General features: G+C 38.3%; 1 protein-coding gene across 4 annotated transcripts in view; it reads right to left on the bottom strand.

Moving 5' to 3' along the window:
- st18 (ST18 C2H2C-type zinc finger transcription factor) overlaps positions 1 to 24992 on the bottom strand; it is a 101588-nt gene that overhangs the window by 73149 nt on the left and 3447 nt on the right. The window contains exons 1-2 of one of the 4 annotated variants that reach the window (XM_064347044.1): positions 10010 to 10129; positions 8307 to 8466 (exon numbers count right to left, since the gene is read on the bottom strand). In XM_064347044.1, coding sequence (XP_064203114.1) covers positions 8307 to 8466; positions 10010 to 10048 — 199 coding nt within the window. In that variant the 5' untranslated portion in view covers positions 10049 to 10129. Of the gene's footprint in view, positions 1 to 8306; positions 8467 to 10009; positions 10130 to 24992 lie in introns of those variants that run through there. The other 3 variants (XM_064347042.1, XM_064347040.1, XM_064347043.1) reach the window with 3 other exon arrangements.

The following is a 24992-nucleotide window of genomic DNA, read 5'->3' as shown; positions in this document are numbered from 1 at the left end:
ATATGTGTGCACGAAAGTGTGTGACAGAGAAGGAGAGAAGTAAGCATACCTGATCCTAAGAGTGTCTTTGATAAGATACTTCAAATGACGTGTAGTCACTCTGGTAACACACAGAGGCTATGTCAGGACCTGGGGGGCGCAGAGGGTCAGTGTGTATCCTCACGTCTATGTTGGATAGTCCCTTAAGGATCCCAGCCAATCACAGTACAGACCTCCTAAGAACACCACAGCTGCTTAATATGAGTAAATAGGTCAAATACTTCATCCTGGGACTGAAGTTACAAATTTCAGGAGCAGACACTTTAATCACTGAAATAGTAAAAGATGACAGAAATGTTAACCATTGCTCAATTGCAGGATTTATTTGGAGTTATTTAAATTGTTAGTACTTATAAATATGGTAGTGTGAGGCAAGTTGCTCTTGTAGTAATTGTTGATATTACAGTATAATATGATGTCATTTTTTAACTACTATATAAAACTACAAAATACTATATTACTATTGTCTTAACACTTCTTTATTATAATGCTTACTTATAATAATTTGGTGTCCATTATTGTTGCTGTTGTTGTTCCTTTTGTGATGTTCATAACATAAGCCATGTAAGTTGCTCAAATACAAATGTAAGTTGTAAACAAATGCAGTCAAATACATAATGCATAATTTCTTCAATATTGTATTCTGCATACAGTTTGACCATAGGTCTTAGTTGAATTTCCTTTTAGGTTAACTATTTCTCATCTAACACAAATGTTAGGTACATTTACAAATGAATAAACTCCATGCAAAATATGGCAAGCAACGGTTAAAGGGATGGAAATAAATGGCTTATCTGACAGTTGCCTTTTCCAGCATTTGGGGCTTGGACTTTACAGCTGACTATTCTGCCCAGATTAATTCTGTCACATCCCTGTTTCGGGAGAGCTCTCGGCCTGCTGGAAACGGCCTGCCTGAATTGGAGGATCTGGGTTGACCACTACACGGCTGCCTGGGAGCCCGTGCCACACAGGCTACACAAAGAGTTACATCATTCTTCTATCCAGCTAATCCCATCACGGGCAGTCATTGTGCGTTTGCTATCCTCAGCATATAGCAGCAAAAGTGCCAAGCAAACCCGTTTTTTTTTTACAAGACTCCCGCACAGAGACGTGCCAGGACCGGGCTGCGATTTCACAGAGCAGGATTGCTGAACTCATCCACATAACCTAAGCATGATTATACCACGAAATAGGCCACACTACAAAATGCCTCTTTCCCGGCGCGATGTGGTTCAGGCATGAGCCAGCGAGCCGGCGTATGTCGAATTTCAAGCAGATATTTACAGTATTCGGGCTGGTCTCGCCATGCCGGCTAAAGCACGGGGTGAGAATGGAATCCGATTCCAGCGCAAGGATAATAAACCGTCAGTTGAAACTAATGAGTGCCTTCATTTGAGACAAATAGCATTAGGTTAACGTGGCAAGTGAAGAGGTGAATGATGACGTTCTAAGTGCAATATTCATTCACTCTGCACAATACATTCCAATCCACATCTAGAAATAGTATATGGAGGATTTGGGCCATGTAGAATCATGGTGTTTACATAACTTTACATATACATTAAAGAATACCTTTACTACTTTCCATGTTACAAATCCTTACAAACTGCTTCCCAACCAATATCTCTGGGTTAGAATCACCAATCCTTGTACATAAACAAATACAATTTCTGATGACTTTGTCAGGAAATGTCAGTGATTTATAGTCTATACCAAGGATACCCAAATCGGACCCTGGAGTCTCATTGTACAACTGGGTTTCAGTCTTTATCCCAGATATAATCAGGGAATGATTTTGACCTTACACCAAGTGAGTGGGATCTCAGGCCAATAAGTGGCAATATTCAATCCATTAACTATCAGGGAAAAAGGAAAGCCAGCACTACTACTGGGCACAAGGGTCAGATTTTTCTTTCCCCAATATCATAGATTCAATAAAATTACTATGGAAATAGCGAAATGTTCTCCAAGAGGCTCCATTAACGCAGACTTTTTTCTTTAGTCTGCAAATGAGTAAATGCTGCAAAAAGCAGCAGCCAGACAGGTCAGGTTGCCCAATTGGATAAGAAATATGTCAGTTCCCATTCTCTAGATGCTTATAGAGAAGACATGAAGTTAAAGACAGAATAAACCTCTTTACTAGACACCGGATAAAAAACAAATTAGCAATTTAACATTCAGTCATTTAACATAGTAATCTACCTGTTGCTTCATTAATTAACTATATACTACATGTATCCTAACTTGAATGCCTCAGAATCAGTTGGGGACCACAACCAAATGGAAAGTTTCTATCCATTGATTCACATCATATTTTGAGGAGTCTATTACCTTTGATGAAATAGTTAGGGTGGTCACATCAGTCAAGTCTGAGAACGCACCTGGCCTAGACATGTATCTGTCTGAACTTTATTGAAAATTCTCAGGCCAACTTTTTATGATTCTACTGTATATGTTTTCTGAGCCACCTTCCCCCACATATTATTAGGCATTCATTGCTTTGTATTTAAAAAGATAAGGGTTATTGTGGTTCTTAAAACTGATGTAAAGATCCCAGTAAGGTACTGGCACATATTTTAGATTGAATTCCATTTCTACAGTATAATTTCAGCTCATAAAGTAGAATTAATAAAAATTATATATATATATATATATATACATATATATGTGTGTGTGTGTGTGTGTGTGTTTTAAACCTGAGGTTCTTGCTTAATATTATTTGTTCAGCTTCCTCCAACCTCACAACAGAGTGTCTCATCGCTTTAAAAATATAGAGAAAGGCTTTGATCAGACGGTATTTGTTTAATGTGCTTAGGAATTTTGGTTTTGTATGATTTTAATTTTGTGAGTTAAGCTACTTTATCTTTTCCCTACTGCTTCTGTCACCGAATAACAATATGCACTGTTGTAAATAATATTCACTTTGACTACTTCCCGTTACATCACTGAATGAGACAAGCGAGCCCCTTGTGATTTCTATTTGCACTGGCAAAGGAACCTCTTGTGCACTTTACACTATATTCAGCAAGCATAGGGTGTAATTTGGGGGGGGGGGGGTGCATGGAACAAAGGGTTTCCCCTTATTCAGATGACCTTCTGTTTCTATGCAGACCCAGTCCCCAGTCAATACATCTCCCACTATTCATCTATTTTTTATATAATTCTCTGGACATGAAGTGAATTGAAAGAAGAGTGATTTCTGCCCAATTAATGGGAACATGTCAGCAGTCTCACCATTTAGGCTTACTCAATTAAAAGATAGACACATATATAATGTATTTAAATGTAATATGTATCCAAGGCAAAACAGTTACAACAAAGATACATGTTTTTTTCTGTGCTCTTGGACTAGGTTAAACAGGATTTATCAAGGTGATTAAGTCTGGCACTATCTCTAGTTTGGCAGATTAACTAAGTTCAAATGAATGTGCTCCTTAAATTCTATGACTTTTTTCACTCTTTCCCAATATTAAACTCATCTTTTAACACCACACACTCTTGACTCTATTATTTAAGCATACATATGCAATATGAAAATGTCCCTGTACATATAAGGCTTTCCTCCAGATACACAGACCGGCAGCAAATGGGGAGGGGGGGGGGTGTGTTTGGGGGTGGTGTTGGCTCTGCCCAACTTCCATTATTATCATTGATCTGCCAACACTTGCTGTATTTCATATTGGGGAGAAAAATCCCTTACAGCACACAAGAAATTCATAGATGACTGTGACTACAGAGGCTTTGTCATCCCAGCTTCTCAGTTTTCCATTCCCAGAACCTGCAATACACTTGCTGTGCAAACAATCAAATAAAATACATTTTAGAAAAACTTTTTCACCAGTCACCTCACCAGTCTCCCTAATTGCTCAAAACCATACTTATTCTCTCTTTTTACATGATACATTCTCTAATGGTTGGGACAGAAAATGCTTGAAATGGACCTGTTGTTGTTTGTTTTGTTTTGTGATTCATAAAACTTTATCAGTAAAAATAAAAAATTAATTCTCTATTTTTTTTGTGCTTACAGGTTAGTGTACAGGTCTTTTGTTCAAAACTTTAGTCAACCAGAACTGGTTAGAAATTTTTTATAAACACTTGAGAAAACCCATAACAGGCACAGAAAAATTTAAATAATACTTTGACTTGTCCATTGCATTAGTGTGTTCACTGCTACTGGGCACAAGAAGCAATGTGCATCCCACCTAAAATCTATGGGACACTGGCCAACTTAAGTCCTGTGTTTCCTTTCCAAATGATGAAAAATTAATATTCAGCTGCTCATTGGAGAACACCCGCAATGCTGACATAAAATGTTCAACTAAATTCTATGAAAGTGTTACAGGTTATTTGAAAGAGTACACATACACAATTATCTACAGTAAATATCTTCTGTTTGTGTCATATGTTTATGTGTTATGGTCATGTTTTACATTAAGCAATATATACACACTTAACTTTATTGTCATGTTCTGCAATGTCCGACGGAAGAACACAATATGAACTAGGGGCCTGCTGAGTAATTATGAAGCCATTTTGAGACCCTGACATAAGACCCTATTTACCTTCAAATGTGGCAAAAGGCTACATCCCATATATTTACCAAATGTTCTCATTTACAGATACACATCCAACAGTGACATATTCTTTGACCCGTAACACCCCTAAAAACTAAAACTGAACTTTCAGGAGTCGTACTCTACAGACGTTAAATGTCATGTGCTGACCTCTACTGGACCACACCAGCATGTCTCATCCCTGGTTAACAAAATAATACAGTAAAATGTCTCACTAACATCTACGTGCTACCAAAGGTGGAAACTCCACGTTCAACCAGGAGATTAATAATTTGTGAGATCAGCTGGCTGTGTTTATGGGTGGAAGAAACACATGACAGGACTTTTATTTTCTGACCCCTGGACTTTCCACCTCTGCACAGAACTGTATGTAATCAAACAAAACATTCAGACAAATATAACTGTCTTACCAAGTATTATGTTGAATATGTAGGTAAAAGCTCCAGCCATCATCAGATATATTCTATGTGTTCTGGAGTATTTAACTGCTGTATGGTGTTAGGAAGTTTTAAGTACAATGACTGAAGGCTTTTTTTCTGAAGGCCACCAATATCCACCAACATATTGAATAACCACAATGCATTGCTACAGCCATCGACCAGACTTCTCCATAATATTCACAGCTAAAAGTTACAAACAGGTGTGAGGAATAATCTACAAATGCAAATGACTGAATTGGAGGAAGTGAAAATTTAAAAAGGGTGGGCGAGAAATGAGGATGAAATAACAAAAAAGGAGGAAGGAAACAAATGTCAAATCAGAGAGTTGAAGAGTACGGTGGACAAAATGCAAAGATGGAAGGGAAAAAGGAATTTTGGTTAATCTAAATGTATCACAGTATGTAGCTCGCAGTGGATGAGTATACCCGGCTTTCAGCATCATTCATATATATCATCACAAGCACCACTGACAGCTTAATTATATCTTCAGCAAGGCTCTGATTCAATCAAACCGTAATGAACTTTGAAATTAACTTCAAAAGATGATTCCTTTTCCTGATACATATGATGGTCACTGAAATTAACAAAACAATAAGATGGCAAACATATATAATCAAATCTACCATACAACCATATGATCTACTCAGACCAATGTATGTTACATTATCTTACATTGCATTATAGGCATTTGGCAGATGCTCTTATCCAGAGCGACTTAAGTAACTTTTACATAACATTTACATTGCATCCATTTATATAGCTGGATATATACACTGAAGCAATGCAGGTCAATGCAGGTTAAGTATCTTGCTCAAGGGTACAACGGAAGTGTCCTACCCGGGAATCGAACCTGTGACCTTTAGGTTACAAGACCAGTTCCTCACCCATTTTATAAATCAAAGTTTATACATAACTTAGCACGTCCACACAATAAAGCCCCAAACTTGGGTTATCTTGTGCTTTTCTCCTTCTTATTTTTCCTGCTGATTTTGTCATGAAAAATGCTCCAGTCCCACAATCAATAATTCTCCCCAATGGACATTTAGCTAGGTATTTTGCCAAAGACAACAACTGATAAACGTAGTCTGATCCACATAACCAATTGCAGGATACTCAGATACACATGCAATATGGGCATATAAGGGATTGCACATGTGACTATTTCAGCCAATAGAACCTGTTTTTAAAAACATAGCAGTTGCCATCTTTGTTTTGTGTGGCAGCTAGCTTACATGCTAACTAACAATTTCCACAAAAATATAACTATTGCATTTACAGCTGTATACTTTTTGTGTGAAGCTCATTTATATTTCTGAAATGCATTCTCTATTATTTGACATGCAAATCCCATATAATATGGTTTTATTACAAGGGATGGGTATCGTTGCCATATTTTGACCGAGTTTAACCTTAGCTTGCTAATGGTACCTGCTGTCACAGATTTAGTCGACAGAGTGAGTGTAACAGCAGTGAAGATGGCACGAAAATAGAGATGAAAAAATACAAAGCCAAGTTACATGAAATAATTTAGGGAACATTGGGTAGCATTGCTTTGGAATACAGCTTGCTTCATTTGCATGAGCTAAGATAGCCAATATTGTTTATTGTAACTTGGCCTCATTTGGATATCAATGCTTTTAATGGCAGGCCAAGATTTTTAATTAAAGACTTATAGACAATGCTTTGTATGTATGAGTAACTTGGCATATTGTAAGTTCAACTTGTATGTTGAAAACATGTTTTTGTTGTGATCTAATCTACCTGCAAAAGATCACCTCCATTAGCCTCATAGGGGTGCTATAATATTAGGACCTATAACTGTGAAATAAATGACACGTTTTCCCTAACTTTTTTCCTGTAAACTGCAAAAAGATGACATCCAGCATCAACACAAGGACTTTATGCCTTAATTGCAAGACTACAGGTTGTCTGCATATTCAGTGGTGTCATTGGGGCTGTGAGTGCTTAGCCCCTGCAATCACTGTGTACAGTGAAATGTTGGGGATGCTTTTTCGTACACTGAAGCAAACTCTATAATTACCGGACACCGAAAAGGTAACTAGAAAACTTCAAAAAAAGAAGCAAGTACTGACCGAGAAGGCAACAGCTTATTTAAAGTTTATTTTCACTGGCTGAGTGTTCCTCCTGCTGTTATATACAGAAAACAGTCTCAATGGTTCTCAAAAGCAAGCTAGGTCATTTAGGGATCACACCGCCCCCTCACATTAAACTGTTTTCACTGGTGAAAAAGGCCAAATCAACACACTGCAGAATAGCAGCATTACGAAGAGACATGGCTACTTTCATGATGCATTTCAGAACACAGCTAGCAGGAGGGACTGAATTTATTACGCAAGAATAGTCTTTAAACAACATGTCAAAACTGGATTGTATCTGGGTAAATGCCTCTCTAAAACTAGGTAAAGTTCTGACAATTCCTGCCACCAAAAATATTACATATTTTCCTTTGTGGACATACTGTTTCATCCACAAACTGTAATATATGTTATGCCTGCCATTTATATATTCAATATACTAGCAGTGTTCCTTTTTTAAAGTTGCTACAAGATTGTTCAGAATTGATTGTGATGCATTTTTATCGCCATAAGGATAAAATGAACTGCAAATATGAAGAATGATCTTCAGGCCAATGTATTCGGTGAATAGAGCAAACTGGAGCATGCTCAGTAACCTCTCTTACAGCTGCCCTGTAAACAGCCAAAGCCCTGTTCTGGCTGGCACCGAGATGATTCCTGTGGGGAAGGCAGCAGCCATCCACTGTTTTAGCCATTACTGAGGCACCTGTGACAGTTTCTGTTGTTTGGTTTAGTCTTTGTCTTCTTTTTGGCAGTGCTGTCTCATTTCATCCACCGCTTTCCCTCAAAGGGAATTCTTTTAACTGACAGTGCTATTTGTGAGCCCACGGTGGAGACTGACTGCAAAATGGAACTAATCAAATCACGGTTATAATTAAGTTGTGACTGTGAAATTTAGAAAAAAGGGGTTGTATATCTTTTCCTGCTAGGATAGAAAACAGGTGTTTTAGGTACAGCGGCAGTGTTTTTTGTATTTTTGGTAAATTTACACCGTACATATATTTCACTCACTGTACTCCATCAAGGAGATGATATAAGCAAGCATGAGATGAGCCAAACTCCTTAGGTCGTCAGGGTGCATCACAAGCCAGGTGAATTGTTAAATCATACGAAATGCATGTGTGTTTACACATTGGAGGCAGTTGATTAGTCCTTACCTTTCTCTGTAGACTGACTGGTGCTTTTGGACGGGCTCTTCTCCCCACTCTCCTCTCTCTGTTCATCCAGCTTCTCCATGCTCCCAGACCCACCAGAGCTGCTTTCCCAATTTCCAAAGGACTCTGCCACCATGGCTTTGTCTGCTCCTTTCATTGTTTTCTGTAAAACACATTTACAGCATGACTTACATTCCCAGGTTTATCCCTCTGGTGAGCGATCCCCCCCACCCCCCCACCCCAGCATCAGGCAGCTCCAAATAAACCTGCTCTAGAGGATGAGAATATGTTCTATTGTGTCTTTCATGACCCACGGTCCATTTTCTATGTGCTTTTTAAAAATTCGGCAGACATGACCACTGGCAAAACGGTCGTATTTTTCAGTCATTACACCCCTCTCCAGAATGTATGTATGTATGTAAATAAAAAAATTAAAAAATATTGGGGATACAAACTCAAACTGAAGTTCTTCAAACTCGACAAATTTAATTTAATTATGCGGGAAGTGTATCACTGATGCTGTTTGTTTACACTTACTATTTTTGTTAAATTAAATTGTACCACAGTGTCAAAATGCCATTATAACCTCCACCCTATTTCTTAATTCATTGTGAGCATTCACATTCTCTTTAGCTTTAAAGCAACATATGCTGTTTGCACCTCTATCTTTGATCAAATGTTCTGTGAATTCTCTGTCAATTTCCATTTTTCAGATACTGAGTGACGACAACTTGCTAATGAAAATAAAATAACATAAATGCTCAGATTGTCAAAAGGTAAACGTTAGGGGGTAGAAGGAATGAAACAAAACAAAACATATTCTTCCCTATAATTAAGCCCAAAGGAAATTTAAAAAAATACCACGTTGTGTCATAATTGAGTGTTGTACAGTCCACAAATACTATTACAAGACTGATCAGGATTAGCTGTAGTGTATACCTAGTTATCTATTTCTGAGTGCCAGACAGCTAGCAGTGGGCAACTAAATTTCAAAAGCTGGCAAATCCAGTTGTCTCCTAAATGCAGAAAGTACTTAAATCCAGAGCTAACACAAGAAAAAGAGGGATAAAGGACGCTCTGCATATCACCAAAAAGCTTGCACACTTTTCAGAATCACTGGCTAGGTTAAACAAATATGCTAAGTAGAGATCAAAACAATCCTTTGATCTGCAGCCTAGTTTCCAGAGGAATGGCTTGGCTGTTGTTGTAAATAACTTGTATAAATCTCTACTGTTTGCCTTCAGGTAGTATCAGGAGTGCCAGGGATTCACAGGAAAATATCTTGTTGTTAGAAAATAGATCAGATAAAAGCACAGAAATATTCCAAGCTCTGCCACGATGGCTGCCTCTCTGAGCTCGACGGAATTGACTTCTAATGTTGGATGAAGGTAAGACTCTTACGCGCAATTCCAGGTTTCAATAGGTTGAGAGGTCCAATCGATTTAGCACTGCAAACAAAGCTTTTATTTCTGAATATTGTGTTCTCCTGGATCCACAGCCACATGGCAAAAACTGCTCCGCATCATCCCAAATAATTTCAATGCAATTGAAGCTGTAGAACGACAGTGCCATGCAAATGGAGCTACATTGTTCACTGAGAATTGTATCCAGCAACAGTTATATTCCCTGGGAAGCAATATGTGTGTTTAAATCACTATATATAGGTTTCAATCTCTGTTCTAATTTTGGTTAAAAAAAGGTCCTACCTGCAGCATCCCGGTGAGGTCAAACAGGGTGTAGAACATTGTCAAACTTCAGACAAAACAGGCTTGAAGACCCAGAATGCAGAAGCTATGCAACTTGCTGACTAACTTTGCCCTCTGTTTTGATCAACTACACAAAGAAAAACGCTGTCTATTGAAAACACAGCATAACTCTTTTCAGAGAGGAGGCTAGTGTACAAATGAGGCCGTGCCCCGAGCTGCGCCCATTCTCCCATGAGCCTCGCTGGGGCCCGTGGGGCCTGGGACCGGCTGACACCGTGCGCAGGGACAACAGGGCACTTCATCACCGTCCAGAAAAAGTTTCTTCTCCCCCCCACCCCAACCCCCCCCCTCTCGGACAGTGTGCTTTTCATCTTTGCAGCTGGCATCTCTGGGCACCTCTGTTTCCTCCCTTTTCACTGAGAGAAAGAAAGAAGCAAGTCTGCTGGCTTTTTTTATTGGACAGCGCCTGTCATAAAGGCAGCTACGGTCAGACTTTTATTTGATCCTTCTGGACAGACAGGAAACTTCATGTCAGCACTGTGGAAAAAAAGCCCTGGCACACTGAACTGTACATTGTAGAGAGATGCATATTTTATTTAGAGCTGTAACAACACCGAAAGGCAAAAACCATGGCAATTTTAGTGAGACTAGGGCAGACCTGAAGAGTTTACACACAGCATGCATAGTAAAAACCACACGTCAATCAAGTGTCCAGGAGACCCTTTTGCCTGTGTGAATGCGCTTTTCTTTCCGTGAGACTGAGATGGCTACTTTTCCTGTGAAGTTTACCCTATGCATATAAAGACTGCCAAGTAGCAATATAATAACAAGAAATTAGGCCATGAATATATTGTTGCTAGATATAACTAATTCTCTGTGAACACTGCAGTCACATTATGTGTGTGTGTGTGTGTGTGTGTGTGCGTGTGTGTGTGTGCAAGAAATTACAGGGTTCCTCTTGCAAAATGTCATATACCAAGCTTTATATTACATTATATCATTACATTTAGGCATTGAGCAGACACTCTTATCCAGAGTGACTTACATAAGCACATGCATAATGGTTTAGACAATAAGAATAGCTGGCATACCAACGTAACAAAGCAATAGCAGTAGTTAATAAATAAACCTACAGCACAAGTGGTTGCAGTGGATGCAAAAGAGAACCTAATAGTGATTTAAGCATACAATGGTTTTTGAGGCTATCTTGCCATGTATAGCACAGGTATGGCTAATAAACTTGTGATAATTGTTCAAAGTTCAGCCTTAGCTGAGCCAGGATAATTTGTTCATTTATACACTCTGTGCATTTTTTGATTCCTTTATACATTTAGGTAATCCACAACATATTAAAGTAATATATGCATAAAATGGGAAATAAAAAATGCAAATGTCTGAATACTTCTATGCTATAACAATGCATGATTGCATGTAAATATTCCAGTTTTCCAAACCACATTGAGTTTTGGACAACCACAGTGGAAACCATGAAGTTCCACTTTTTCCAGTTTAGATGACTTACTATAGCACCTCCTACTGGCCCACAATAACATTGCTTTCTTTGAATCTCCTGCTAAACCATTGTTTCAGATCATTGATCAGTCTTCCCCAAGTAATTCTTTCATAAACATTTTAGTGAACTAAATAACCTTATCCTACCCAATAAATAGGATAGTTACGATGATTAGTGACGATAGAATAATTACATAATTATGCTAAATTGTTGTGTAGTTACATAATTTTTGATGTACTACGTAAAAATTTGAAAACTAGTTAGACTCCAAATGACACAGTGTGTTTGAAATTCTATGAACACAAACAAGTAGTCCAAACAATACGTATTAATTCAAACATGCTGAACACATCTTTGAATATAAGTACAAAACATTTTGTTTGATAATTAATAGTCTGTCTGTTCTTAGGAAATATACAGTTCATGTGAGTATTTAAGGTGCACTTAAAATATGTTTGCGCATAGATTTTGAAATGTATTTTATAATTTCATAATAACTGAAAATTTTTTATTAGTACCCGAAGTAAATTTAAATAATTTTATGATTTCAACATTCAACACACAGAAAGCTCTGTATTACAGAGTACATATGGTGAATATATGTACAATGTTAGACTCAACTGTTAACATTGGACATTTTACTGTGTAGCACACAGACAAGCACACGTGCATATACGCATGCATGCTGTGTAAAAGTCTTCACTGCAGTGTAAAATACACTGCATGTATTATTCTAATTATTTTTATTGATTTTCTAATAAATCTATTGATTTCACTCTGTACTCCACAATTTTAGATTTGTAATCTATTCACTATCTATGTGGTTTAAGTGAAGATTCTCACTTTTATTAAATGGTATTTTTTATACATTTTGGTTTCAATGTAGAAATTAGTGGGGTTTTTTTTACACAGTCCCGTTTTTCAAGGCACCATAATGTTTGGTACAAAAATCTTCACAGGTGTTTCTGATTAGACAGGCGTGTTCAATTGTTTCCTTAGTTCAGGTATGAAAGCTTTCGGTATCTAGTCTTGATTCTAGGCTTTTAGTTGCCTTTGGAGTCTGTTATTGGTGTTTGTCAACACAAAGACCAGAGTTGTGCCAATGAAAACCAAGGAAGTCATCATGAATCTGAAAAATAAGAAACTGTCAGTTAAATTAATCGTTGGAACATCATTACGAAGAAAGACAGCACTGGTGAGGTCAGTAATCACAAAGGACCTGGTAGGCCAAGGACGACCTCTATGGATGAACAATTCTCACCATAATGAAGAAAAACTTCCAAAACACCTGTCTGATAGATTATAAGCTCCTCAGGAGGCAGGCATGGATGTGTGAGTCTCTACTATCTGCTGAGGACTTCAGAATTAGAACTACAGAGGCTATACTGCAAGATTCAAACCACTAGTTTTTTGCAAAAATAGGATGGCCAGGTTACAGTTTGAATAAATTGAATTGAAGAATTACCTATAAGAGCCTGCAGAGTTCTGGAAAAAAGTCTTGTGAACAGATGAGACAAAGATTGACTTGTATCAGAGTGATGGCAAGAGAAAAGTTTGGAGGCCAAAAGAAACTGCCCAAAATCCAAAACATCCTCCCTCATCTGTGAAGCATGGTGGTGGGGGTGTTATGGTTTGGGCATGTATATTTCTCACAGGTACTGCCTCATTTGTCATTCTTCATTGATGATGCAACTACTGATAGCAGCATAATTAATTCTGAAGTGTACAAAACCATCTACTCAAGTTCAAGCAAATGCCTTCAAACTCATTGAATGGCGCTTCATCCTACAGAAAGACAATGATCCCAAACATATCACTAAAGCAACAAAGGAGTTTTTCAAAGCCAAAAATTGGAAAATTCTTGACTGGCCATGTCATTCAATATGCTGAAGAGAAAACTTAAGGCAACCAGCCCCCAAAACAAGCAGGAGCTGAGGATGGCTGCAGTACCAGAGGCATCACCAGAGAAGACATTCAGCACATAGTGATGTCTATGGGTCACAGACTACAAGCAGTCATTGCATGTAAAGGATATGCATCAAAGTGCTAAGCATAACAATACTTACATAACAACAATATGCCACAAACATTATGTAGGGGGGAATATGTATAAACACTGCTGTAATTTCTACATGGTGAAACCATGGTGTATAAAATCACCCTTTAATAAAAGCTGAGGATCTGCACTTTTTCCACGTGAATTATTTGACTACAAATCAAAAACTGTGTTGAGTACAGAGACAAATCAAAAAAAAAATGTAATTCTCCCAAACATAATGGAGTTCACTGTGTGTGTGTATGTAGCGTATACATATATATATATATATATATATATATATATATATATATCATAAATTAAATTTGTACCCAGTGTTTTTGATAATAATTTTGAAGCACTGTTACAGCCTCACAATGAGCAGTGAGGCAAGAGCTTTAAAACCCATTTAGCTTCGAATTATTTCAGTTGGAATTTATCTGCGTCTCCCCAAATGGTCATCTTAAATATAAAGAAACAATAATTCATGCCTGTATTATCGCAGCAAATTATCACTATTTATAAAAATTATTATTACCATTTGTGCTTATTTACTGTCCCAGCAGAGCATGTCATTTACATTCATTCGTTTATAATTCGGAAAAAAAATTAATTGATTAATGAATTTGGCCGGATTCACCGTGCCAGCTGGGGGGGACTTCTTGTGAACGTGAAAGACTGAACAAAGGCTGCACAATAGGAGGGGACTTTTCTTGTCTCTAAGATTGCATTCACAGTGTGCCAAAACCACAATGAAGCGCGCAGGACTGATACATTTGGGGAAACACTCGCTGGACCTTCCTTTTATGGATAAAAATATGGTGTCAAAGCAGATAAACAGCAAACTGGAGCCTTACACCGAGGCTGACCTTAAAGGGGAGGGTGGCCGGGCGGTAAAGGCAGACAAAAGGCAAAAATGGAAGTTGGTAAAACTAATAAATAACTGGAAAACTGGCAGATCCTTCTAGCTCCAGACTTTGCAACTGAGGTCATATTAGAATTGTGTTGTTCTATATTAACATGTGAGATGGCAGTCTCTGTTGTGAGGTGGTGAAAGCAGCACATGTGCAGTATTACAGGACAAAATTGTGAAATGACAGATCCTGGGTGTGATATTGAGGGAATGACTAACTAGAAGGGAGCTTCAATCTGTCAGCTTTGAAAAGTCTTAGCACTTGAGTTTTAAGGCTGTCAATCAAATTCTGGGAAATGAGAGTAGTTATGCCACACAGGCTGAACATAAAAAAAGAAGGAAATTAAATTGGAAAAGCTGCAGTTTTGTTTAATCGCTGGTGGATTCAATGAAAAGAACCTGACAATAATTGTTTCACTATGTTAATGCATAAAATAGTTGTTCCGTATTTTTCAGTCAAATATTGCTGCAGTCACAATCAAGATAAATCTAATTTGAAACACATAAAGCCGTCCACTAGAGGGTACCACAGTTTTACTGTTTTATACTCAGTAGTTAGAGTGTAACCATGGTAATTGTATTGAGAGGAGGTATAATCTAAAAGCATAGCAAAGGCCTACTTTTTTGGTTCCTGAACACTTATGTAACCTTATTTCCAGTTTTATAAAAAATAAAAATAAAAATAGAGCATGCAGTACTTTAAATTAAATCTCCTTTTCAAGGCTGACTATAGCACAACCTAATACAAATTTTGCATAGCATTTCAAAAAGTGAACAAAAAACAAATCTATGCTCAATCTTCAAAGTTAGTTTGGGGGAGGGGGGGGGGACCATCGTTCTGAGGAGGAGAAAAGAAACAGCTAGAAGTTGTAATGAGGAAAAGCCTGGCAGGTGGCGAACTGGCTGTAGCAACAGAACACACAATCTGTCTGCTCCTGCTTCCAAAGCACTGACAGCTGCCTGCGACAGCCCTGCTCACTCACATACGCAGCCCATCCTCTGCTCCCTGGTCCTCTCCCCTTTGTGTTCCCCCCGCCACCCTCCCTGACAGTGTTAACCTCCAGCACGCTTCACCTCTGCAGCCGGAGACGCTAAGCGGCGCGGGGCTAAACCACAGAAATCTGTTTAACTGCTGAGGGCCGGTCTCGACTTAGGAAAACGCACCGCGGACGTCACTCACCTGCTTCGTGCTCCGCCCGACGGGGAAGTGCCGCGTAAGAGCTCCCGCACGTCCCTGTTATTTTAAGTTCTGTTTCTTTTCCTTCAAGTAGTATCTTTGTATTGAGTAGCCTGCATGGAAGCTGAATTTAAAAAGTACAGCATGGCTCACGACCAGTCACATCCACGTTTCCTCTCGGTTTGGGGGTTCTGTACCCCCAGTTCTCCGCAGCACTCTAGATCCGAGCTGAACCCCAAATGCAACTGTCGTTTGCGGCTTCGGATCTGACCGGCCAAATAAAAAACCAGTCACAAAGAGACTGAGCTTTCTGTATCTAAAAAAGTCGTAATTGTCCACCATCACCGCTGCAAAACGCCATTTGAGAGGCACAAATGGGGAATTTAGCACCAATCTTTGGATATCTTGGAGTGACAAAAATGATTATGCAATTTGAAGGCATTACAACATTCTGTGCTTTGAGAGCATACCTTCTAAATCTTCAGCATGAGGTATGTTCCCAATTTTGGTGGCTTTTTAGAACCTGCGCACGCCAAGTTCCCTTCGATAGCACATCTGAGTGCTTTGCTGGTCCATTAATCCAATTTATCTCTGAAATGAGTGCCTCGCACGGAGGAAAACTAAACCTTTTCACACACGGTTCTATACACAACATCTACAATATTTTCATTTACAGAACATTTTTCTAAACTAAGACAGATATAAAGGACTAGGACTCACTTGAAAGGAAGACCATATCTCAGTAAATGTCTGTTTGGGACTTCATACTGTGTAAGCAAATTCATCTTTATTTGTACAGTATTTACTAAATAATGCTAAAAGATCCATCTTTAAAGATTTCGTACAATCCTGAAGTGCAAGATTATATTTATTTTTCATCTAATGTGAAGCATATCCTAAAATTAGGCTTCACTCGCATTGATACACTGCTATTTAGTGTGACCTTGGTTGACAATTCATTGGTGTATTAATTATTATATATACATTTTTTTCTTCACATTTTTTAAACCGTCGATGAGTGACACGCAGAACTCCTTCAGGAGATCAACTGCTCACGTCGGTTGTCTTTTTATTTAGCAAAATGATTCAAAAATACCAAAGGAACATTGGAAACTAAAGTGTATACAGAGACATAGACAAACACCCCCCTTCTCCACTAAGCTAGCATTGCAACAGAGCTAAAAATAAAACCTGGCAAAGTTGCACTGTTCCCTTATTGGTCCCATAGTTTGCTTTCACATTTAGCATTTGCATTTCCCCTCCGCATAAACATTTTATTCTTCTGCTCCCTCAGTACAATGAGACTTGAGTGACTCTGGCAGCAGATTTTGGATCTGTGCTCCTGAATCCACCAGTGTATGTTATCAGCAGGTAAACAAGCTTTCCAACAAAGCGATAATGGAGCTGCAAACAGCATAAAGAGGCTGATCTCACGAGCTATACAACTCACCAAAGCTGGTGTCATTTCTTCAACACTGCATTGCAGCTGGAAATGCAAGGCTGTTAGTTACACTTTTGAATCACTGTGTATTTTTAGACACACAAACTGTTTTGCATGTATTTATTATTTACCTTGTCAGTGCGCAACCAGATTACCAGTATAAAACAAGGAATTTTTATATTTACACAGCAGAGTACCACCGAGAGGCAGAAACGGGTAACGCTGCTATACAGCAGGCTACATGGAAGGGGTTTGCTAGTCGCAGCGTCAAGCAGACACTCTGATGACTTTTTTGATAAACTGTGGCTCACCGTATCTCTGACATATCTTATGTATCACAAGAAAAGGCATAGTGTCTTTAGAGAAAAAAATATTTACCTATAATAGGTAGAACTGTAGTTATTGCAGCACTAAACAAGGCCCCAGGTTAAATCTTTTGATGAAAATAACAAATCCATCAAAAACTGTAGTTTTATATCATGCTAGGCACAGGCCTCTTTTTGTTTTAATTTGGGGGCATGTTTCAACGTGATGATGAAACAAAGACACTATAACAACGGTCTGACTTCACCTGGTGTGGCAGTGAAGAAAACTCTTAATTTCTTTGCTTGCAGACTCCTAATAAAATAGATAATAACAAATATCCAAACTGCTCAATGGGTTCTGTAGGAACTTTCTGCCTTCATTGTTGGAAAAGATGAGCATCGGCTCTCTTTGGTGTTGGAAAACCATTTTTAAGTGCCCGGTGAAAACTGCACAACTGTTTAAAAATATTTTTACCCATACAAACACAAACTAACTACCAGTCCTGTTGGTAATCAGATCTAGTAAGTTAACTTTTATGCATAAAGGTTACTGCACAATTTGGCTTATATTTTTACATGATAGTAACACTGCCAATGCATTTTATATGACGCAGGGCAATTGTGGAGTTGACACGATAAATAATAAAACTGGTTTAATAAAACTTCTTGTTTATAGTTTCTTTGGGAACCCTTTTAATGATGTCTTAGGATCATCCAAGGGCCAAGTATGGCAAATTTTATGCTTTTCTGAGGTCATTTAAGTGCCTTTTAAGTAAATCGGCAACCAAGTTGGTGGCCATTTTGAATTTGTTCAATAACTTACTTCCTGTTTAAAATGAGCACCCCCTCATCAAATGTCTTAGGGGCATCTGTACACATTTTCATGCTTGTATCTGCCATATTACATGTTTTACTTACTTAATTCCCCCTACTATATTCCTTTGTAGTTTTTGATATGTGGCATGGGTCATTGTCCTGTTAGAACATAAGACTTCACCCTCAATGCAGCTCTCTTGCAGACAGGAACAGGTTTTCCTCAAGGATTTGCCTTTATTTGGCTCCAGCCATCTTGCTCTTGATGGCAACAACCAGTCCCTCCACCGTTGTGGATAGGGATGGTGTCACCCAGGTGAGGGGTTGTGTTTGGTTTGCACCAACATAAAGCTCTGCTGTCAGGCCAAAGATGTCAAATGTAGTCTCATCAGACCAAAATCTTCCTTCAGGAGGTCTCAGGGTCTTTAACGTGGCTTTTAGCAAACTCCAGATGCGACTTAATGTCAGCCTTTCTCAGAACTGGCTTTCATCTGGCTAAATCTGAGTCAAAATATGTGCTGAAAAGATTGTTGACCTCTAGACAGTCTCTCATAGTTTAGCCAATGACATCTGTAACTCTAAATATGTCGTAGCTGGTCTCTTGGTCACATACACATTTGTAGCAAAAGGTTGCTGGGACAGCCTGATCTTGGTAATGTTTAGGTAGTGCCGTATGTTTTCCAGTTTGCTATAAATGGTGCCCCAAGGAAGCTTCAAAACTTCCTTGAAGCAAATTGTTTTACAACCTTTTGCCTCCTAACAACTTCTAAATACTTCAAAATTTCATTTTGACATTACACAGAGTTACTTACATGAGAGTAGAAAAAAAAATCCAATCTAATTTATTTAATGTTTTAATCTTTAATTTTGGCTTTCTGAAGGTACTGTATATAATACAATATCTAAGAACAATATGGCAGGTTTGTGGCTGTTCATTTGTACCAAATGCATTGGCAGTTGCTACCTGGTAAGTCCCAATACATTCCACATACTGTACTGAGAGTATTTACAGTTGGTTCATTCTGGAAACCCAGAATTTCCTGGCATTCGCATACAAATTTCACCGGAGTTAAAACAGAAGAATTTTCAAGACAATCTGAATTCCTACTTATATAACATGCAATTAAATAAAACTAAAAATGTGCTCATGAAAAATAACACTGACACACTTCCAGGGGTGTAATCTTTTACATTTATCATTTATGTTTATTTTCCTCTATGGCAAATGTGAATCTTTAAAAAGTTCCATGTATTGTGCCTATACGGTAAGTTCACACAGAGACATTACATTACATTACATTACAGGCATTTAGCAGACGCTCTTATCCAGATCGACTTACACAACTTTTTACATAGCATTTTACATTGTATCCATTTATACAGCTGGATATATACTGAAGCAATGCAGGTTAAGTACCTTGCTCAAGGGTACAACGGCAGTGTCCTTACCCGGGAATCGAACCTGCGACCTTTCCATTGTACAGGCATGGTACTCAGCCGTTAGATTGTGTTAATCCATTATATTACTGCATTAAAATGACATTCAGAGTAACTTCTCACAATATATTTTACTGCACAGTAACATGGTGATACACTGTTAGTATTTGCATTTAAAATAGTTATTCTATGACTTGACAGAGATTGTGTGTGGGAGGGGCAAATTGTCTGCATCATAATTATGTTACATTATTTAATCATTGTAAATTATCTTAATTATGTTACATTATTTCTTGAATGAGTAACATGCAACAGCATTTCCTGTGCAGCAGGCATATCATTTGAATTCATTATGAAATTAATAAAAATAATTTATTTACATGTTAAGTCTCTTATTCTCTTTCTCCCTTGAAACTGAATAATATTGCAGTGTCTGTGTTCTTAAAGAACTGCAAAGACCATCCAAATATTTTTTTTTTTTTTTGTGTGTGTGATAATCCAAATTCATATTTGACATGTTAGTGAAATCAAAAAGGACTGCTTCCAAAAGGTGCTGCAGGACATTGATCCGTTTTGAGTGAACTGTAAAATACAGAGTGCACCCCTGCGTCAGGCTAATCTTTTGCATTTATAACTGTACCTCAACTGACTTTACAACACATTTGACTCCCATTCTCTGACTCTAACTTCATAAACTGAGATTTTGGAGGAAGGATCACACCACTGTTCACTGTTACCGGTCATGGCAGACCTACATGAAATCACCTTTCTTCTGTGCGAAGGGCTGACCTTTATTTTTTGTTACTAAAGGGGAATTTCCTACCAAAAAATACAGCAAAACTTGTATATTAAGAAAACAGGATTGGGTATGTACAACATTTCCTCCCTACATTAAACAACTGGTGGGATTTCCAGACATTAGAGAGATTTTATTTTGAGCGTGTGATTAACACCAAACTTGCCTTCTAAGTGTATCTACACCAAGCCAGGAAAATGCACTACACACCATTACGAAACCACAGAATTCACCAGTATAAATGTTTCAACTATTTGTTGTGTTCCAGTTTTTTATTCACTAACAGTATTCAATAAGATAATGAAATGTTCCCTCTTAATTCTGTAGACTTCTCTAGAATTAAAGCTATAGCAGGACTGACAATCACTGCATTTTGCATCACTTTATTATTGGCATACTATATGCCTATAAAAGCCATCTTAGTAGAGGAGTCAACAAGCCGTAGATGTTTTCCTTACATAACCTAATGAGTTACATTAATGTATATGTGCTAAAACATTCTTTGCAATGAAGTGAATATTGGCACTGCCAACTGATCATCAGTATGGCTGTGCTAACATAGTGCTTTCAATACATTAACACGCAGACTTCTGCCTGGTGCTAGATTTTATAGCAGCAGCATAAGCAGCACCATGAATAACAGGTGTCCGCAAACTGTCCTGGGGGCCCCCGCCTATGCTGGTTTTCGTTGCATCTCTTGATCAATAAAGGTTTATTTGTCAAGGTCCTGATGCTCTCCCATGATGCTCTCTGCAATGCAGGTTTGGTTCAGTGCCATTTGCTTTCCTTGTTTTTTGCTCTGAACTCTTGATTTTTCCAAACCTGGTTTAGTTTCAGTGGCCAGGTGACTATATTTAAGACACAACTGATTTAATTCTGTAACTGAATAAAATTTTAAACATTTTTTTTAAAAAGTGACCAAAAAAGGAATCATTTTATATATGGCAGATTAAATGAATTAGTGGCATGCACAGATATATCACCCCTCAATAGGCAGTAAATCCTAATAAAAAATTATCATTACAGTTCAGGGCTGGAATTCTGTGATTATGGCTGGAACAAAAACCAGCACACACAGGACAGCCCCGGGTCTGAGCTTGAGAAAACCTATTTTGAAGAATTCACAAGAAAAGTTCAGTCACAAGAGAGTTGCATACCGAGAAGCTCATTTCTTCCCAGTTGAAAACAAACCATGGGCACAATTTATTCAGTTACTGAAACTGAAACTTTCCTTCCGAACTCATTAGCCCCAGATGGCTGTGGATACTGTCAGTCATATCTGACTTAGCCATGTACTGACTGGCACAAACATTTTTGTCAAAGGACAAAGAATTAAAAGATTTATCTGCAAAAAAAAACATTCACACAAGCCATCTAGCTAGCAAGTAATGTCCACACTTTTCTGTTGTGGCAAAATTTAGCTGGTTATAATCAAAACAAATTAAGTTTCATTTTACACATACTTAAGTACACAAGAGCACTCACATAAACAATCCATACAGATTTTCCAAACGCAACAAAGCATATTTTAGATGCTTTCAGAAGTTTGTGATGACCTGCTGACTGTGGTGGGCATCAGAGGTTCATGGTGTAAAAAGCAGCTTGTCTAGCAAAGTAATGATTCTATGTAACTGTCACAGGCCAGCATGACACCCCCGGGAGGGAGATGCGGCAGTTCCGGGAAACACCATTGGTTGCCACATGGAGAAAGCGCACCCACACAAACATGAAATTAAATAAAAGAACATCTTCCCCCTCGCGAGTTCCAGGCGAAAACAAAAAAAACCAAAACAACAAATTAAAATAACAAAGACAAAAGAAAGTAAAACAGAGTGGCAGCTTTTCAGCTTGTCACTCGTAGCTGGCCAACTTTTCAGCTGATCAGTTTCTTTCTTCGTTGTGTAGTGTGCAGAAAAATCAAAACGTGCTCTCAGTGTGAGCTACCGGACTCGGCCTCGGGCTCGAACTGTGGAGAGAAACACACCTTTTAGCACCTGGGCTGATTAGTTAACGCAACCCAGGTGTGTGTGCTCTCTCCACCAGCCGGCGCAGCCGAGACCAATCCGATTCATCGCCGAACCAAATGCTACAGTAACATTACTATTACAGTAAGTGAATAAAGATGCTTTAATTATTTTTTGTTTGTTTGTTTCAATTGTTGCATCTTCCTAGGGTCAAGCGTGTCTGTATGCCAACTGAGAGAAATGTTTCAATAGTAACCCCTTTATCCTCTTTCCACTGCCGCCACGCAGTACAATTTTCTGCATTAAATCAACTCTTACAGAGTACATATAGTCCTTGTTAGTGTATAATTAACACTGGACATTTCACTGTGCACATAATCCAGGAGCATGGTGAAACAATGGTGCCAGCATCATCAGGCTCCATATTTTTGTATGAAAAGTTTTACTTTCAACTTTACAGCCGCCAGTCTGCTCACAACTATAACAGTTTATTTGAATGGACCAACATCACTAGTGTGTTTCAATCTGTCTGCACTATTCAATAGAGGGGTTATAGAAAAGCTGAAGATAGCTACTTCAGCTCTTACCCAAAGGGTACAAACAGTAGGGTGGCTGGCCAAGTGCCCAGCACTAACCATAAGCAAAATGTTTCTCTGCAAATGAAAATATAACAAACAAAGCTGCTCCTGCAACAGGCAAGATACTATACTGAATATGCATCATGGCGGTTTCATAGAAAGCTTTTTTCTTTTCTCTTCTTTTTGCTACACATAAGGCCAGCATGCATTCAGAGTTAGGTATGTATTGTTTATCTGTTTGCAAATGTTTGACCAGATACAAACTGAAAAACTGCAAGGAATAACCCTTTTGATGACAACCGACACAAATTAGTGTGCATATGCAATTGACTATGATAAAATATTTAACTGGAACACTGCAAACAAAAGCATTGCAAGGGTGAACAGACCTAATTGTTCGTTCCAATGATATAATAACAGGATTATATTGTTGAATTCCAATTTTCACACACTGTATGAATATGCCAAATTCCTGGCATTTCTCAGGTACATGTTACACGGTGCCCATACCTGTAATTTTCGACAAGGAGGGTCTTCAAGGATTAGTGCTTTATTATTTCATAAAATTAACTACAAATATTACACAAACATTGTGATAACACTGTTTAGGTGTAGCCAAACTAAATGCATTTGTCTAATTGAAATAAAAATGCAACTGGCCTTTTGATATAACTGGAGATTTTGCTTCGCTGTCATGTGGAAATGAAACCAACTAAATCATCTGCCAACTAGCCTTACATTTTCACGCTAGAACGAGAGGTATCAATACTACAGTTGTTCTTCAAACAGACTAAATGCCATTTACCAACCGAAAAGCAGAAGCATTTCAGCATGACAGTTTTACGATCACCCTTCAGATCCTTGAATACTGGAGCATTGTTCTTTCCACTCGTCATCAAGATAAACAGAGCACTCATTTCATCCCACTTGTGCAACAGGAGTTTAACTTACTCAATCTGGATGAGATTTAATCAGAATCAAGACCAAGCAGTCGGAATCTAAATACTTGGATGATCTTGAATAGGTATATGGGGGTAAACAATGACGGTAAAGCATCTTGCATATTTATAGCTGCAGAACCACCGTGAAAGTCCACTGTAATACTATGGCGCAAGCCACTAACACGCAGAACTTGCACTTCACTTCCAAGTCGACATCTGAAGAGACATACAGTATATGACATACAGTATATACATACTGTACTGTATATGACTATACATTATACACTCAATCTGTTTCAGCTGATAGGAATGTCAATCAGTAGAAAATAATTATCCACTTTGTGGATGCAATCACATTACATATGCTGCGCACAGTATGAAACTATTGGCAGTAACAGTACAAGGAAAGAGGTAAGAAGGAAAAGGGAAATCCCATTATAGAATGCCCTGCAGTATAATACAGTCATTCTGCAATGGCAATATATGGTTACTGCTCGGGGTGCAATGGTTCACAAAAGTCACGGTTTGGTTCTGTTCACAGTTTTGTTTTCACAATTTTAGTTGCTGTTGTCTTTCAACATGAGGACTAACGGTGTCAATGCCAGTAAAGCAGGCCACCATAAGGCTTAAAATCTGAATAAACCAACCAGTAACATAGTAAAATCATTGAGTGTGTCAAAATCAACTGGTATATTGTTAGGAAGCAAGAAAGCACTTGTGAGCTCAGCAATAGCAAACAGCCTGGTAGACCAAGGTGACCATGGTAGTGGATGACCAAAGACTACTTTCAATTGTGAAGAAAAACCCCTCAACTGTCAAACAGATAAAAAACATGTTGGCATAGATGTGTCAAAGGCTACCATAGCGGGAACGCCACATAAATGTAAACACAAAGAGTTCACCACAAGATGCAAACCACAGATAAGCCTCAAAAACAGTCAGGTTAGAGTTTTCTATGGACATATCATGGACACTAGGATGAGTGCTAACCTGTGCAAAAGTGACAGAAAGAGGAAAGAGTGGAGAAAGGAAGCAACTGCTCATGATCCAAAGCATCCTCCCCCCTTCAT

The sequence above is a fragment of the Anguilla rostrata genome, chromosome 8 (assembly GCF_018555375.3).
Source record: "Anguilla rostrata isolate EN2019 chromosome 8, ASM1855537v3, whole genome shotgun sequence".
Lineage (NCBI taxonomy): Eukaryota > Metazoa > Chordata > Actinopteri > Anguilliformes > Anguillidae > Anguilla > Anguilla rostrata.
This window is presented reverse-complemented; position numbering and strand designations above follow the sequence as displayed.